Source organism: Lemur catta, chromosome 1, assembly GCF_020740605.2.
Source record: "Lemur catta isolate mLemCat1 chromosome 1, mLemCat1.pri, whole genome shotgun sequence".
NCBI lineage: Eukaryota > Metazoa > Chordata > Mammalia > Primates > Lemuridae > Lemur > Lemur catta.
This window is the reverse complement of record NC_059128.1, coordinates 164,172,538-164,187,837: the sequence shown is the minus strand read 5'-3', so window position 1 is coordinate 164,187,837 and position 15,300 is coordinate 164,172,538. Positions and strand designations below refer to the sequence as shown.

General features: G+C 42.4%; 1 protein-coding gene across 3 annotated transcripts in view; it reads right to left on the bottom strand.

Moving 5' to 3' along the window:
* Positions 1 to 15,300, bottom strand: part of COL6A5 (collagen type VI alpha 5 chain) — a 103,692-nt gene that overhangs the window by 66,314 nt on the left and 22,078 nt on the right. For all 3 annotated transcript variants that reach the window (XM_045538524.1, XM_045538514.1, XM_045538505.1), the window contains 13 exons: positions 14,584 to 15,159; positions 12,409 to 12,749; positions 12,224 to 12,305; positions 10,585 to 10,727; positions 9,909 to 10,001; positions 8,062 to 8,115; positions 6,164 to 6,235; positions 5,307 to 5,333; positions 5,151 to 5,195; positions 5,007 to 5,060; positions 3,018 to 3,080; positions 2,318 to 2,383; positions 1,852 to 1,905 (listed from right to left, as the gene is read on the bottom strand). In XM_045538524.1, the coding sequence (XP_045394480.1) occupies positions 1,852 to 1,905; positions 2,318 to 2,383; positions 3,018 to 3,080; positions 5,007 to 5,060; positions 5,151 to 5,195; positions 5,307 to 5,333; positions 6,164 to 6,235; positions 8,062 to 8,115; positions 9,909 to 10,001; positions 10,585 to 10,727; positions 12,224 to 12,305; positions 12,409 to 12,749; positions 14,584 to 15,159 (1,670 nt within the window). The remainder of the gene's footprint in view (positions 1 to 1,851; positions 1,906 to 2,317; positions 2,384 to 3,017; positions 3,081 to 5,006; positions 5,061 to 5,150; positions 5,196 to 5,306; positions 5,334 to 6,163; positions 6,236 to 8,061; positions 8,116 to 9,908; positions 10,002 to 10,584; positions 10,728 to 12,223; positions 12,306 to 12,408; positions 12,750 to 14,583; positions 15,160 to 15,300) is intronic.

Below are 15,300 nucleotides of genomic sequence, written 5' to 3'. Positions count from 1 at the left end.
GAGCTCAGTTCTGCTCTTTAAAGCCTGTGCAGCACAGGGCAGTGTGCAATAAACCTAACCCAGGGTAGGTAGGTGCCCAGACTCTGGAGTGAGACACTCTGAGTTCAAATCCCAGCTCTGCCACTAACTAGTATTGTGACCTTGGGCAAATTACCCAAGGTTCTTTGATTTTCTCATTTGTAAAATGGACATGATATCTACCTCACAGGTATGTTATGAGGATTAAAAGAATTAATATTTTCAAGTGATTTGATCAGGACCTGGCACAAAATAGATGCTATAGAAGTAGTCTTTGTGTGTGTCAGGCAAAAAGCAAAGGGCCTGGAATGTGGTTTCACATGTGGTTTTTAGTGTGTTGATCCCTTGTTTTGGCAACAATTAATACATGTAAGTTGAAATTCTGTCACGCAGAAGGCAATGTCTTGCGTTGGCTTGTGCTGTTTAGAATCTGTACCCACTTGACGTAGAGAAGTCTATTCTTCATTGGAAAGTTGGGGGAGAGGATAAAAACTTGATGGTGTTTTATATCAATATTACCTTGTTTAATTCAGGAGAAAAGAAGCTAAAAAGGAGGAGATCCACAGGGAAATAGTAAAAGATGACGAAGGGGCTGAGAACCTCAAGTCCTGAAAGTGACTTCAAAGTAATCAACTAGCTTGTTCAAGGATTCATCTCCAACCTCACCCCTGGCATCTCTTTTTTAAAAGTGCCTGATTGATGTGCCATTTAATAGCTTCAAACTTTTAGTTTGAAGTAGCTTTCTTTTATTTCATTTTAATTCTCTTTTGTGAAGAAGAGGGCAAAGTCCCAAAGAATTTTACCAGAAGCACTGGGAAGCCTGACCCATCAGAGTGCTGATCCCTTTTCCCTTAAGAACCATCATTCAAGATAAACAAAGGCAAGTGGGATTAAAATACATTTCTTCACTATCTGTCCCAGAGAGAAGGGCAGTCAGCCACAGTCTTCAAAATGATAAGCAGATTCCAAATTTGTAATAGAAAAGAAATCCAAGTATTTTCATTTTCCTCTTGAACAAAACTCAGCACCAAATCTAGGACTTTGTACATTATTCATTATTTTCTTTTTACAATGTCCATGCTGAGTGCATGATAGAGGAGTTTCTAATACATTATAAATATCATCTCTGACTTCAGCAGTCCACAGAGGGAAAAGGTGATTTCTTGGTTGTTCCTTAAAAGGATTGGGAAATCCAATGTCCCTGTTTTTTGCTGTGATAGGCTTGATATAACACCGGAAGCCATAAAGTTACCCCAAGACCTCGAAGTTGCCACTGAGTTGGCTCTAACCACCAGCGTTTTGGTCCACTCAGGAAGAATTTATTCGTGACTCCTCTTTCCCATTGGCAACATGTAAAGAGAAATAGAGGAAGAAAGAGACCTTAAAATGCTAAGCTACCAGAGGAGGGCTTTTAAGTTCAAGCCATTAGCTTCCTTCAAAGATGTTCAAAAGCATCTGGAAGGCAGAAAGGGAAAGGCAGACAATGTCACAGAAGTCCTCACCATGGGTGGATCTGTCCCACCCCCACCGCACAGCATCCACCACAGACATTTGGCAATATCTGGAGACATTTTTGGATGTCACAAGTGGGCAGGGGGGAGGGATGGTGCTACTGACATCTACTGGGTAGAGACCAGAGATGCTGCCAAATATCCAACAATGCACAGGACAGCCACCACAGCAAAGAGCTATCTGGCCCAGAATGTCAGTAGCACCAAGATTGAGAAACTCTGCAAATGTATCAGCTGACTGTGCAGCAACAAATATTCTGAATGCCTCCGCGTCATCTTCAAGTGATAAAGAGGGGAAATAAATTTCCTCACAAATACTTACCCTGCTTCCTCTGGAACTAGGACTGCCTTGTGTCCCTTTCTGTCCAGTTGTACCCTATAAATACAATGGTTCCCCCAAGATTATAAGGCAACAGATTCAGAGTAAATTATAAATGCATCAGCATCAAAACCCCAAGCACTATTAAAACAGCAGAACAGATGTGTCATGCTACAATCATTCTGCATGTTAATATTGTCGGTTATATATCCTTTGAGGAAGAAAAAGGTATAGCAACATGCATTACTATACAACTTTCCCCAAATAATATTGCTTGCCAGAAACTTAATAATTTTGTTCATGGAAATGTAGCCTACTACAAACATGCCTTGTTTTAAGAAAATAAAGCTCTTTCAGATGTGGACTTAGGGGTGTCTGCTCACTTACGGTAGGGTTATATATTTTACTAAATTTATTTCACTCAGCAATAGAATTAATCAACTCATATATGTAAAATAGATCCAATTACTTGTCTTCCTTGTTCTCCTTTGGAGCCCTTTTGTCCTTTGATGTTATTGTTTTGTCCTGGATTGCCCTAGAGGAAGATTGAAAAACCATTAGTTTTGTTTTTTTTTTTTGCAAAATGGTAAAATGGTAAGATGTTCAAGTACTATGCTAATTTAGGTTAAGGGATGAGAGGTGTGAGAACATTCATAGGATTTTTGAAAAAATGAGACCAATATTTCCCCAAGTGTGAAGGAGATTTGGTTTGGTGATACATGAAGAATTATAGGAGTGCTTTCTACATGGTGATTTTCACTTCTCCATATAAGCAGCTTCACTGATACACTGGTCCAAACATTCTTAGACCACTCCCTCGAGGGTATAATAAGATTCCCCTGTAATTGATTCTGCAAATAGGGAATTTGCAGGTCTACAAGATTAGGAGTCCAATAAACAATGGAAATTTTCCCCCAAAGGAACTTGAAAGTGTCAATTTACCATAAGGATTCATAAGGAGAAACTTTAGTTCTCAGTTCTGAATCTTTAATATAACCAGCCCAGATCAAACACAGACAGATATTTCCTGGAGCCTCATTCCACACCTACCAGCCCTACTCCCAAGACAAGCATTTGCCTAGTGGGTTAGCAGGAGACACAAAGAAAAACAAGACTGGAACTGTGGAGCAAGTATAAAATTCAGAGCCAACAGGGTCCTCATAACTTACTGGATCTCCTGGGAAGCCCTTCTCTCCATGTCCCCCAGGGGGGCCTCTGGAACCTGGGCTTCCCTGAAAAAAATAAAATGAGCTTTTGAGTTAGCTTGTAGGGGGCTTTTATAATGGTGCTAATGTCAAATGTCGAGTATGTGAGGGGGAGGGAGTAATCAATCAGATAAAATATTCCACATCCTCCTATCTTAGCCAGGTTTCTTCAGTCTTCTCAAGCAGCACTAAGTCCAGTTTTAAGCCTATGGTCAAGATTATCTGTAGGGAGGCTGATAAATTGGAAAACTTCTCATGGTCTAGCTGTCCAATAGCACTTTCTTGAGTGATGGAAATGTTCTTTATCTGCACTGTCCAATATGGTAGCCACCAGCCATATATGGCCATTCAGCATTTGAAATGTAGTCAGTGCAACTGAGGAGCAGAATTTTTAATTTTAATTAATTTAAATTTAAATAATCCCATATGGCTAGTGGCTATTGTATTGGACACCCCAGCCAGTCTAGCAACTTCTGACATCTATAGCTAAATTTCCCAATAGAAACCTCCACAGGGATGTTTCACTGTCATCTCAAACCCAACTGCTCCCAACTAAATCCACCCAAGCCAGTATTCTTGCAGGCATTCTGACTGAGTCCCCATTTTCTGCTCCCCTGGTCACCTAGATCTGGTGATCTTATATCCCAGACCAAGACTAAGTTGAGGCAAGAGAGGCACCTGGGGTGCAATATCTAGGGAGGAATTCACTTGCATAACTCTAAGGGTGAGTCTCTCTTGGCACCCTGGTGCCCTGCTTGCCTCACCCCAGCTTGGGCCCTGCTATGTCTTTCATATGCCTTGTGTCAGTTCTCACTGCCACTGCTTTACCTGAAGGCTCATCACTTCTCATCTGACTACTACAGATCTACCTCTCATCCTTGCCTTGCATCCATGTCATCGCCAAAATATCTTCCACACTACTACCAAGTAATATTTCTAAAATGCAAATTTGCTTGTGATCCTGCTGCTTAAAATCTTTCAAAGGCTCCCCATTGCCTAATGGTTAAAAGCCAAACTCTGCCACATGTCACTAGTGCCATCCCGATCTCTTTCTGCCACCTCTCGAACCTCACCTCTCATTACCTGTATTCTAATGCTTCCTCCAGGCAGAAAAACTTGCAGTGCCCCCAAACCCCATGTCTTTGATCATGCTGTTCCCTCTGTCTGGAATGCCCTTCCTCCACATCTTTGCCTTGCTTGAATTCTGTTGATGAATTCCTGTTCATCTTCAGCTCAGGGATCACTTCCTCCAGGAAGACTTCCTGGACACCCCCCGAACCCCTGCAGCCTGATTAGGTGTCCTTCTCTGGACTCCCATGCAGAAACCTACAATGTGGCCTCAATCACATTCTGTGTAATCACAGTCTATTGATATGTCTGTCTCCCCAGCTACACTGTGAGATTCTGAAGCCAGGACTAAGTGGTTCATCTTTGTTTCTTTAGCATATAATTCAGTGCCTGGCACATGACAGATGGTCAAAAACATTTGATAAATAAATACATCAGAGCATGAAAGTCGAGCTGCTTGAAATCAAGTAGGCATATATTAATGGGTGTTGAATTTAAAATAAAAAAAGTTTCACTGTGATTTGCTATACCAAAGCCACCAAAATAATTGTCTCTTTCTCTTGTCTTTTATTTTTCTCAGACACAATAAAGAGAATACAAAAACCACTGACAGTCAGAAGCATTCATTTCAGATTTCTAAAAATCATACTCACAGAAGAACCTTGTATGTTTTGAATTTTTCTAGCTGGAAATTCTTGAAAATTACATGGTTACCCACTTGCCCCAAATGAGAATATGGCACCTATTCAGTGATAATAGGACTTCATTATGTGGTTAAGTCACTTGCCAATTTTATCCCCAGTAACCACTGACAATTAAGTAACCACACAGCAGTTAAGACCGTCTCTGTTCCCAAATATTCCTTTGATATACTGAAAGTGTTACCTGAGATCCTGGATCACCTTTTTCTCCCTTTTTCCCAGGAAATCCACGAAAGCCCTAAAAGAAGACAAGGAAAACAAAATTCCCACTTAAAAAAATATATCAACCTCATGACAGTTTTATGATACTTGAAGAAATATGTCTTACCTCTTCCCCATCAAATGCATCAATGCCATCGTCTCCATGTTCTCCCTGAGAGACAACCACAGGCAGCAGTCAGGCAAAAGGAGGTCCCTGCCACACGCTTATTGGGACACTAATCCCATTAGGAAATCAAATTTGACCAGGAAGAAACTACAGTACCTTCTGTCCAGGGAATCCTCTGGTTCCCTGTAAAAGATTAAATATCTCTCACTGACGTATCAAACACAGAGTGCGGAGGCACAGACTTGCAGCAGGAAGGGGCTGCCTCCTGAAAGTGAGTGTGTATTTCTTTAATTGCTTCTGGCTATACATTCACAAAGGGGTTATAGACGGAATTTAATTAATGCTAAAGACTCCATGAGATTATTAAAAAGTAGAATTAATCTGCAGATGGGGAAACTAATAGAGGTAAGTGGAGAAAGGGAAAGAGAGAGAAATGATGGAAGAGAGAAAATAAGGGAGGGAAGGAAGGGAGGAGAGAGGGAGGGATGTTATAGGGCAGCGGTCATCAACATTTTTGGCACCAAGGACCAGTTTCATGGAAGACAAATTTCCCAAGAACAGGGGTGGGGGCAGAGGAAGGGATGGTTTCAGGATGACTCAAGTGCATTACATTTATTGTGCAGTCAAACCTCTCTGCTAATGATAATCTGTATTTGCAGCTGCTCCCCAGTGATAGCATCACCGCCTCAGCTCCACCCCAGATCATCAGGGATTAGATTCTCATAAGGAGTGCGCAACCTAGATCCCTCACATGCGCAGTTTACAGCAGGGTGGGTGCTCCTATAAGAATCTAACACTGCCACTGATCTGACAGGAGGCAGAGCTTACACAGTGATTCGAGTGATGGGGAGCGGCTGTAAATATAGGTGAAGCTTCACTCACTGGTCCACCACTCACCTCCTGCTGTGCTGTGCAGCCTAGTTCCCAACAGGCCACCAACCAGTACCACCCCACAGCCCAGGGGTTGGGGATCATAGTTATAGGGAATCAGAAACATTTTCCGAGAGTCTTACCTTCTGACCCTGCTCCCCTACGCATCCTGAAATCCCTTTATCTCCTTGGGGTCCTATATCTCCTCGTCTTCCCTAAGAAAAGAAACAAAAACAAGTATCCAAAGTGATGCTTAGATGCCAGAAGCTGCCAGTGGTTTTCTTTTAGAGAGTTAAACTACAGCACATGGGCATGCCAAACTTTAGACGAAGCAAATGCTCCTGAGAGCTCATTCATTTAAATCTGTTTTTCCCTCTGTATTCAAACATATTGCCTGTCAACCTTCAGGGCTTCTTCACAGATCCAAGTTGACAAAAAGGTGCAGGATGAGCTCAGCCACTTCATGCCCTCATCAGACAGCACAGCCAAAGGTTTGGAGTCACTTCACTTTGTAGCCACATTCCAAATACTCCAGTAATACATGTTGGCCCTGACATCCTGCCCAGGGCCCTAATGCTGTACTGGGAGAGACAGCATTGTTGACGGTAGAGAAACAAGTCAGTGCTAGGGCACTGGAGCTGAGTAGAAGCAGTTGCTGGGAAGTGACACCACTACGAGAGTGAGAACACAAAGGCAAGAAGAGCAAGTTCTCACAGGAAGGATCGATCCCCAGTTAAAGACTCTCCAAGCCAGACAATCCACATGGGGAAGAGCACTCAAGGTCAATGAGTGTGTGTCTCCCACCAACTCTCCCAGGAAATATTTAAATACCGGTAAATGCTAGGATAAAATGAACAATTTTGTGTTCCTTGAGGGCAGGGACCCCAACTGTCCTCTTTCACCTTCGTGTCCCTTGTGGCGGGCTCAGGCCTGGGTGTATAACAGTTACTCACACTTTGCTGCATAAAATTAATTGTTTAGCAATGAGCTTAATTCTTTCCTTCCTGGTAAGAAAGGGGAGAAGTGCGTTTTCTTTGCCCTGCTTTACTTTCTTTGTTCTGAGGATTATTCCTGGGAAAATCCGGAGGCCTCGCTCATGGCCATGCGCTGATGACTGAAGCCTCGTGGCTTCTCACGGCCTGGACTTTCAGCCAGCTGGGGGCTCACAGCCAGGCAGGCGGGTGACGCGATTCCCCACGCTCGAAGGCTCCCATGCCGGTTTGGTGACAAGACCCCTCTGAGGGTACAGAGTGGATGACTTAGAGCACCCTCTTAGTGGTCATTTTGTAAACTAGCTAACCTTTTGGTCCTAGAGGAATTTATAAATGTTTACAGATGAGGAAACTAGGGGTCAAAAAGTTAAATATCTTGTTCAAGGTCCCACATCTAGGTCAACTCTTGACAGTCTGATTCCAGAGTCTTTGTTTTAATCCTTATAACTTGCTGCCCAGATGAGAAACTGGCCTTAATTCTAAGGGGATAAAGATCCAATTTGGATGCTTCCTGAACTTTTTCCACCCCAAATGAGCCACCCAAGTGGTTTCAGTTACTTCAAATTTATTTTCATAATTTGATTGATGAACCAAGTGAGAGCTTTGGTTTCAGACTGAAACATTGAGATTCTCAAGTCTCTGTGTAGCCTTAACTGTGAAGCCATCCTTGGGGTTGCGTTGCCCGCTTCCCTTTCCGTGGAGGCACGTACGCCCCAGCCCTGGCCCATAGCCGTGTGCTGAGCACTGGGTTTCAGGCCTGGAGAGAGTCCCGGGCAGATAACCCGCTGTGCCCTGCCTGGGCGCAGAGTGAGGGTGCCCAGCTCTCTGCCACGGATGGAAGCACACCAGGCCACGTGCGTGTAAGTCTGTTCCCTCCTTCCCACTAAACACTGTGTCAGACAAGGAAAAAGAAAAACAATGCTTTCCCCAAAAAGTACGAAAAATAAATATATAAACAAAACCCATCTACCCCTTTTATACAAAAATAAAGATTTCCATGAAAAAGAAAATCAGTAAAAGTGTATTGCGGGGGAGTCACAAAAACTTACAGGGTCTCCGTCCTCTCCCCTGTGTCCTCTGCTGCCTTTCACACCTGAAGAACCCTGGGAAGAAAGAAAGAAAGAAAAATAAATTTTAGCTAGCCCCCATTACTTCAAACTTGGGAAATCATTAGGCATTCTAGGTAAGTCCCTCCCCTGAACTTGGTCGTGGTTTTTGCAATTGTGGCTATGAGTTTGGGGAAAGTCTGACCACATCTGGAGCTGGCTTTTGTCCTTGCACTCATCTCTGGAGCCCCTCTCAGGAGGCAGCCTTCCTAATGCCTGCTGAGAATGACCCTTGGAACCCACCTGCAGGTGAGGGCTGAGGGGCTGCTGTGCCTAAGGGGTTTGCAGGGACGACAGCTGTGCCAGCCACAGCTCTTCTAGCAGGCAGACTGAGAACATTTCCAAAGGGAGCATTTTATTTTCTCCTGCTTTTTTGAGAGGTCAAGGAAGAATAAGCACTTCCAACAGGAGGTTGCATATATTTCAATTACAGTCATGTCCTCCCTCGGCCACGTGTGGTTTAACTGTTTCGTGGCTTACTTGTGGCAAGGATTCTGTTTGGGCTTTGCTTTCTCTTACCCTCCACCACAGGTCCTAGCTATCTGCTCAGTATACCAGAGGGTTGTGCTCCCAGAACATAATTCTAATATTGATCTGAGCAAAGCAATGAGAGAGGAAACTACACTAAATAAAACATCACAATGCAGTAAAAAGTCCAATATAAATTATCTTTCCATAAGCATGAACAATGGGGAACTCATGAGCAAGTATTGAAGTTGATTTCTTTCAAAAAAAAAAACCTCCTTTTATTATGATATCTAAAATAGTATATTTCAAAAAGTGCCTAAAAGTGAATAAAATATAAAAGTACAGCTTAATTATTACAAAGTGAATTTTATACAATAGTTTTATAATTATTATGTACAAGGTCTGTGAAGCTACCACCCATGTCAGGAAATGGAGCATCCCAGGTCCCAGGCAGAGTACCTGCTCCAGGCACAATCCGCTCTTCTCCTACCACCGCCCCGCCCCCACCCCAGGAGTGCACTCCTGACTTTTACAATACTTCTTTGCTTTTAAAAGTACTCCACTACTTAAGTGTTCATCCCTAGACACCATAGGTTAGTTTTGCCTTTCTTCAAATGTTTTATACATGGAATCATAAAATAAGTATTCTGTGTTTCACATTTTTGAACATTACTGGGTCGGTAAAATTTATTCATGTTGTGTGGAGCTATAGTTCATTCATTTTCATTGATGTAGAATATTTTATTGAAAATATCATGATATATTTATTCATTCTATTGTTGTATAATTAATCTTTTATAATTTGCTTTTTAAAGGGCTATTAATCCACAATGCTATGATCTTTTTGCAGTTCAATTTCATTTTATTGCTGATGAAGCACAACTTCCCACTATTTTTCTTTTTTTTTAATGAGACAGGATCTTGCTATGTTACTCAGGGTGGTCTCGAACTCTTGGATCAAGCAATCTTCCCACCTCAGCCTCCTGAGTAGCTGAGATTACAGGTGTGTGCCACCATGGCTGGCTCCATCTTCACTATTTTAAACACTTCTTGTCACCCTTCAAACTGTCTAAAGCAGGTACAAAAGTGTAAACTGTAAAATCAAGAGGCAACATCACCAAACATATATAAGAGGAAACGGAGTTTTTCTTACTGGAAGGATCAAAAGTGAGCCCTTCTGAACTGGCTCCTACACCATAAAAGTCACATGAAATGCCCAAAGCAACTACATTAGTATTGAAGGAAGGTGGTAAATTCAACCACCGAGACTCAGTCCCACCCATACTGAATCAAGGTAATATAGTATCAGAACTGAATGGCACCTTCATGGCTTGTAGTCCTCGGGTCCCCTGAGTTCCTGGAACCCCTGGGCACTTACAAAATGTACAGCAGCAAGTCCTCTCCACAATGTTTCCCTGGCGGAAAAGAAAAGTAAAGCTCAGTAACAATTGTCAGAGACTTTATTGCATAAGAATTGTACTCACACAAATCATAATCTATAAGTCCATCTTCTCTCCTTGGGTGAGGGGCTGCAGAGAATAAGAGGTGCTTTGTGACTTAATACTGCAGAGAACACACCAGGCTAGCAACTGCATTGGCAACATCCCCTCTCCAAAGGAAATGATCTCTATTTATAGAAAGGGCACCCAGTGCTGAGACAGCCACAGCCCAAGTTTGCCCAGGACTTGTTTGTTCCTAGTTTCTAGTCTCCTGTTTCCTGGAATTTCTGTAGCATAAATTTTTGAGAGCTTTTTAATTTGATAGTGGTTGATTTTTAGTTCCCTATGCATTTATTTTTAGTGAGATGACAAAGAATGAAAGGACATGCAAAAAACATGGATGCTCTAATGCTCTGGTCTTTAACACATTTTTGTATACTAAAGACCAGGCATTTTACTTAGTGGGGTAAACAAAGGCAGTCTTTGAAAATTCATATCAAAATTCCAATTTAGTTCCCATGGTATTTTGAATAATTGAATTTTTTGTCCAACAACTCACCAGGTACTGTGATAGTGTTTTGCCCAGTTCTCTCATTCCAATGGTCAGGTGAGTCATATAATCAAATCCTTTTCCAAATTCAAAGCTGGAAAACTCATGATGAGCAGTTGTGTTAAGGGAAACCACCAGCAGAGCATCAAGTCCTATTCAGTAAAAATACCAGATATAAAACAAAGGGTTGTACATGAAAAAGAAGACAAGCCCGTCATATTTCTATTCAGCAAACATTATTGAAAGAATCAGAAAGTGGACAAAATCAACATAAGAGGAAGCAGTACTCCCAACCAATGAAGAACCCAACAGTAGATTTGTCTGTATTTTCTGAGTGTGCACGGGCTCTGGTCCCTGACTTTAGCATGAAATCCCCTGAGGAAAAGTATTTAAGAGAAATTATTTACAAGTCAATAGATAAATACTAGCAGAAAACTGTGTTCAACATCTCACAACCAATTTTGATGCAATTCTTGGGCATTTGAAAGTAATTTTTAAGAAAGGGCATTGTTCATCTTTAGAAAGGTTTTCTGAATTTTCCTGAATATAAATTAATGATAGTTCTTAAGTTACTCCCAGTGCCAAGGCCCTGAGAGCATGAGGAAAGCCCATGGTGATTCCAGTTTCAGCTGAACTCCTGGCTACATCCAGTTCATTCATTCATTTATTCATTCACTCACTTAACTCATTCACTGGTTCATTTACTTCACTCATCTTTTTGTTAAACAAATATCTGTATTAGAAGTCTATTATGTACTATCATTGTAGCAGAGATACAAGGTGAAGAGGTCGGGCATACTCCTCCCCTCCACAGAGTTCATGGTCCAATGGGACACACGGACAATAATCAGATGGTTTCTCTGAGAAGTGTAAGTGCTCTGAGAGGGAACATCAGGGTTCTATGAAAGCCTAGAGGAGAAGTTCCTAACTCAGTCTTGGAGGGTCATGGGAAGTTTCTTAGGAAAACTGATGTCTAAGCTGATTCTAAAGGATGAATGGAAGTTGGTCAAGGAACAGAACCAGAGATGAGAGATGGAGAGAATAAGGGAGGAGAATTAGGGAGGAAGAGAGATGGGGAGAGCTCTAGGCAAGGATAGGGAGAAATGAAGCTATAAAGTACACTAGGAGAAGAATGGGGGGGCGGGGAGTTTCACATGCCTGGAACACTGAATGTGGGAAGTGCCACTGCTGGAGTGGGAAGCAGGGGCCAGATCCTGCAAAGCCTCATGAGCCTTATTAGGGAATATGATATGTATCCCAAGAACAGTGAGAAGGTGTTGAAGGAATCTGAGCAGGAAAGGTGACACAACCAAGCAAGAAAACAAGAAATGATTTGGCCCCTAGGGAGGTTGCCTGTGGAAGCTAAACCCCAAAAGCTGATCTGGGGTTACACCAAGGAATTCCCAAACGTGTGGCTCAGGTCACTCAAGGGCACACATCTGTAGAAGGTCACAAGTACAAGCACTTGGCCACAGCACTTGCAGCATTTGGAGGAGGGGTGTGGGCGCTGGTCAAGGGGTTTTGGTGGGGCACCAACAATGTCTACTGCAAGTTTCCAGACAGATCCCAAGATCTAGAGCACCTGAGTAAAGGAGGAGACTTGTTCAACATATTCTATACTTCATCGTTTAAATTTTAAACTCGGTACCTGCTTCTCTGAGCCTGTCCGATTGATTTTCAAGCATTATGCTGCTTTCACTCTGGAGACCATCTGAAAAGACAAGCAGCACCTAAAGAAAAGGGCAAGTAGAGAATGGGTTGACATGAATGTTATATATATAACTGGGATGAAAGGAACACAAGGAGATGAGATATAGAATGAGACTTGGATACCTGTCCCCGGGATGCAGATTTATCCTCAAATGTGTCCCACAGAGACTGCAAGAACTGTGCATTCAGATGAGTTGGCCCACTGACTTTGACTTGTAGCAAGCTGTCAAATATTGCTTTCTGGTAGATTTGGAACTTGGCAGGGAAACCTTCGTCATTGTTCACCTTAAAGGCCAAGCTCACCTGTGTCGCTGCACCTGACCCACAGCTCACCCCCCTGATGGAAGTGATGTCCTCTAAGATGCCTGGGAGGTAGGATTCCAGCCGGGGGTGGCCCTGGAACAAAGGCTGCCCCTGCAGGTGAGTAGAGATGTCGAATCCGACCACTATGTCCACAAAGCAATCTGGAGACCAAGGGAAACAAGTCAGGATTACTGAGTAGACAGGAGTAAGGAAGAGCAGACAGGGCAGGGAAAAGGAGAGGAGAGCTGTCATGGCCCAGAGCTGGAGGGTCTCTAGTACCCAAAACATGTTCGAGAAGGAAGATACTGGATGCTCTATCCACATATGTTAATAATACAGGGGTTTTCTCTATCCCTTTCCAAATATTATGTTCCAGTAGCTGTCTGAAGTTCAAACCATAGCTCAGTCTCATTTTCAGTGACTGTGTGTATGTGTGTGCATGCACATGCATATGCCTATTGCTTTTCTTCCAATGGTGACATATTTTGATTTGTATAATCGTAACAAATGAAAGATTTGAACTGCCCTTGGAGATTATTTAATTTTCAGAGGTCACAAACACAGATGGCTACAGAGGCTAGGTGGATAATGTAGATGAGTGAAATGGGCAGGATGTGCAGAAACTGAACCGGAGGACAATGACCCGTCTCTGCGGCCGTTCACTGTCCAGCCCCAGCTGAGAGTAGCTATGTGGGAAATGGTGCCCTGTGTTCTCAGATCTTCTGGTTTTTCAAAGAAGAACCTGACATCTACATTTTTAATGTAAAATCTCCACTTTGTAAATATTGTGAACTAATTTAGCAAGTTGTCAACACTGGGAAGACAGACAAACTGCATCTGCAAGGTGCCAGTGGTGGCTCTGATCCTGTCCAGCGCTCATTTTACAGATGGGAAGACAGTGAATTATGGAAGTTGTTGCTGCTGAAGTAGAGTTAGAACGCTGGCTTTCTGACTCCAGGCCCAGGGCTCTTTCTACCACTGTAATCTGCCTCTGTTTGAGCACCCCAAATGGAACAAGATCTGGAAAGCTGAGAAAGACAAACACATTTTTGTCGAAGAAGTGGTTTCAGTCAACAACTCTAGAAACACAAGCCCTCTGAGGAATTTCTGCATGTTGCACAAATTCCACAAAATGTTTTCTTTCTTTTTTTTTTTATTTCAGGAAATTATAGGGGTACAAACATTTTGGTTACATGTTATGACTTTGCCACATCCCAACCATGATTTGAGATATGCCCTTTCCCCTCCTACAACGCTCACCGTGTCACAAAATGTTTTCATTTGCTGCTGTTTCCTAACATGCTGTCTTCCCAACTCCCAGCCCCAAATTTATAGAACCTGAGTTGCCCATGGCTACCCTCAGCTGGAGCTGAACAGTGACATCTCTGTGAGACGGGTCACTGTTCCCCAGTTCATTTTCCTCACACTCCACCCCCTTGACCCATCTCCATTCTCCACCTGGCCTTTGCAGCCATTTGCCTTTGTGACTTCTGGATTAAATAATCTCTCAGCACAATTCAAATCTTTCCTATGTTTTGATTATGTCAAAAGAAGAAAACATACATTATACACACATACATACATGCTGAATCCTTTAGAAGATGATCTACCAAAGCTAAAATAGTAAAACTTCCAATCAGCAAATGTTTATTTTACTTACTTCCTACTGGATGCAGGGCATTGTCCTAGGAATTCCAGAAGAGGAGAGACTAGAAATAGGAGACTAAAATTCAGGCGGTGAGAGAATAAGCACTGGCTTGCAGTGAGGGGACAGGACTGACCAGAAGACACAGCCTTGGGGGCTCTCTAGCCCTTGTACCCTTTCTTTATCTTTAAGGGAGACCGACTGATTCAAACGCCCTGGAAGCAGAGAAGTCTCTCTTCACTGCACACTATTCTAAATAAAAATATGTTCTGCTAGAGCTAGCCCATAAGACACCCTTGGGAAATGGAAAAATGAGAAGTTGCAACTGAATAAAACCAAAGAGCACTTACTGGTTTTCCCGCAGCTCTGGCAGATTTCACGAACCATTCTTTTTTTCACATCCACATTCTCTAATTTATTAAATTCCTTAAAAGTGATTATTTTTGCAGAATTGCCTGTTATGGGGAGAAGCTGTTCCTTATGAACATCTCCTATGCCCACAACCAGGACACAGATTCCAAGGCTCTTCAGGGTTTTTACTGCATCTGCCACATTATAGTAGGGGTCACTTGATGTGATAACAACCAAAGTTTGAGGGACACCAGCGTTTCTTCTCCCACCAGCAGATGGATTAAACATATTGATCACGTTTCTGAGGGCCAAGTCGATTCGTGGAAACCCACTGCTCTTGGAGACAGTTAGGATTTGAGTCTTCCACTGGGTTTCCGTCAGAGAGCTTTTCAACTCAACAATTTTCTGGTAGCGGCTTCCAAATTGAGCCATACCAATTTTCATTCTTTGAGACTGAATGTCAAAATGATCAATTAAGTCTGACAAGAAAGTTGTCATGGTAACAAACTCTGAATTAGATACCATGTCAGAGCCATCACAAAGGAAAATTACATCAGCTTCCTGAAGGTTACAGACTGCAAAAGGAAAAAAGAACAAACTATTTTCCTCATGAATCATTCTAAATTTTTCCTTTATTCAAATACTTCAATTGCTTTACATTAGGAGCAAATTGAGATATGGTAACAAAAGAGAAAATCACTGATTGACCCTCAAAA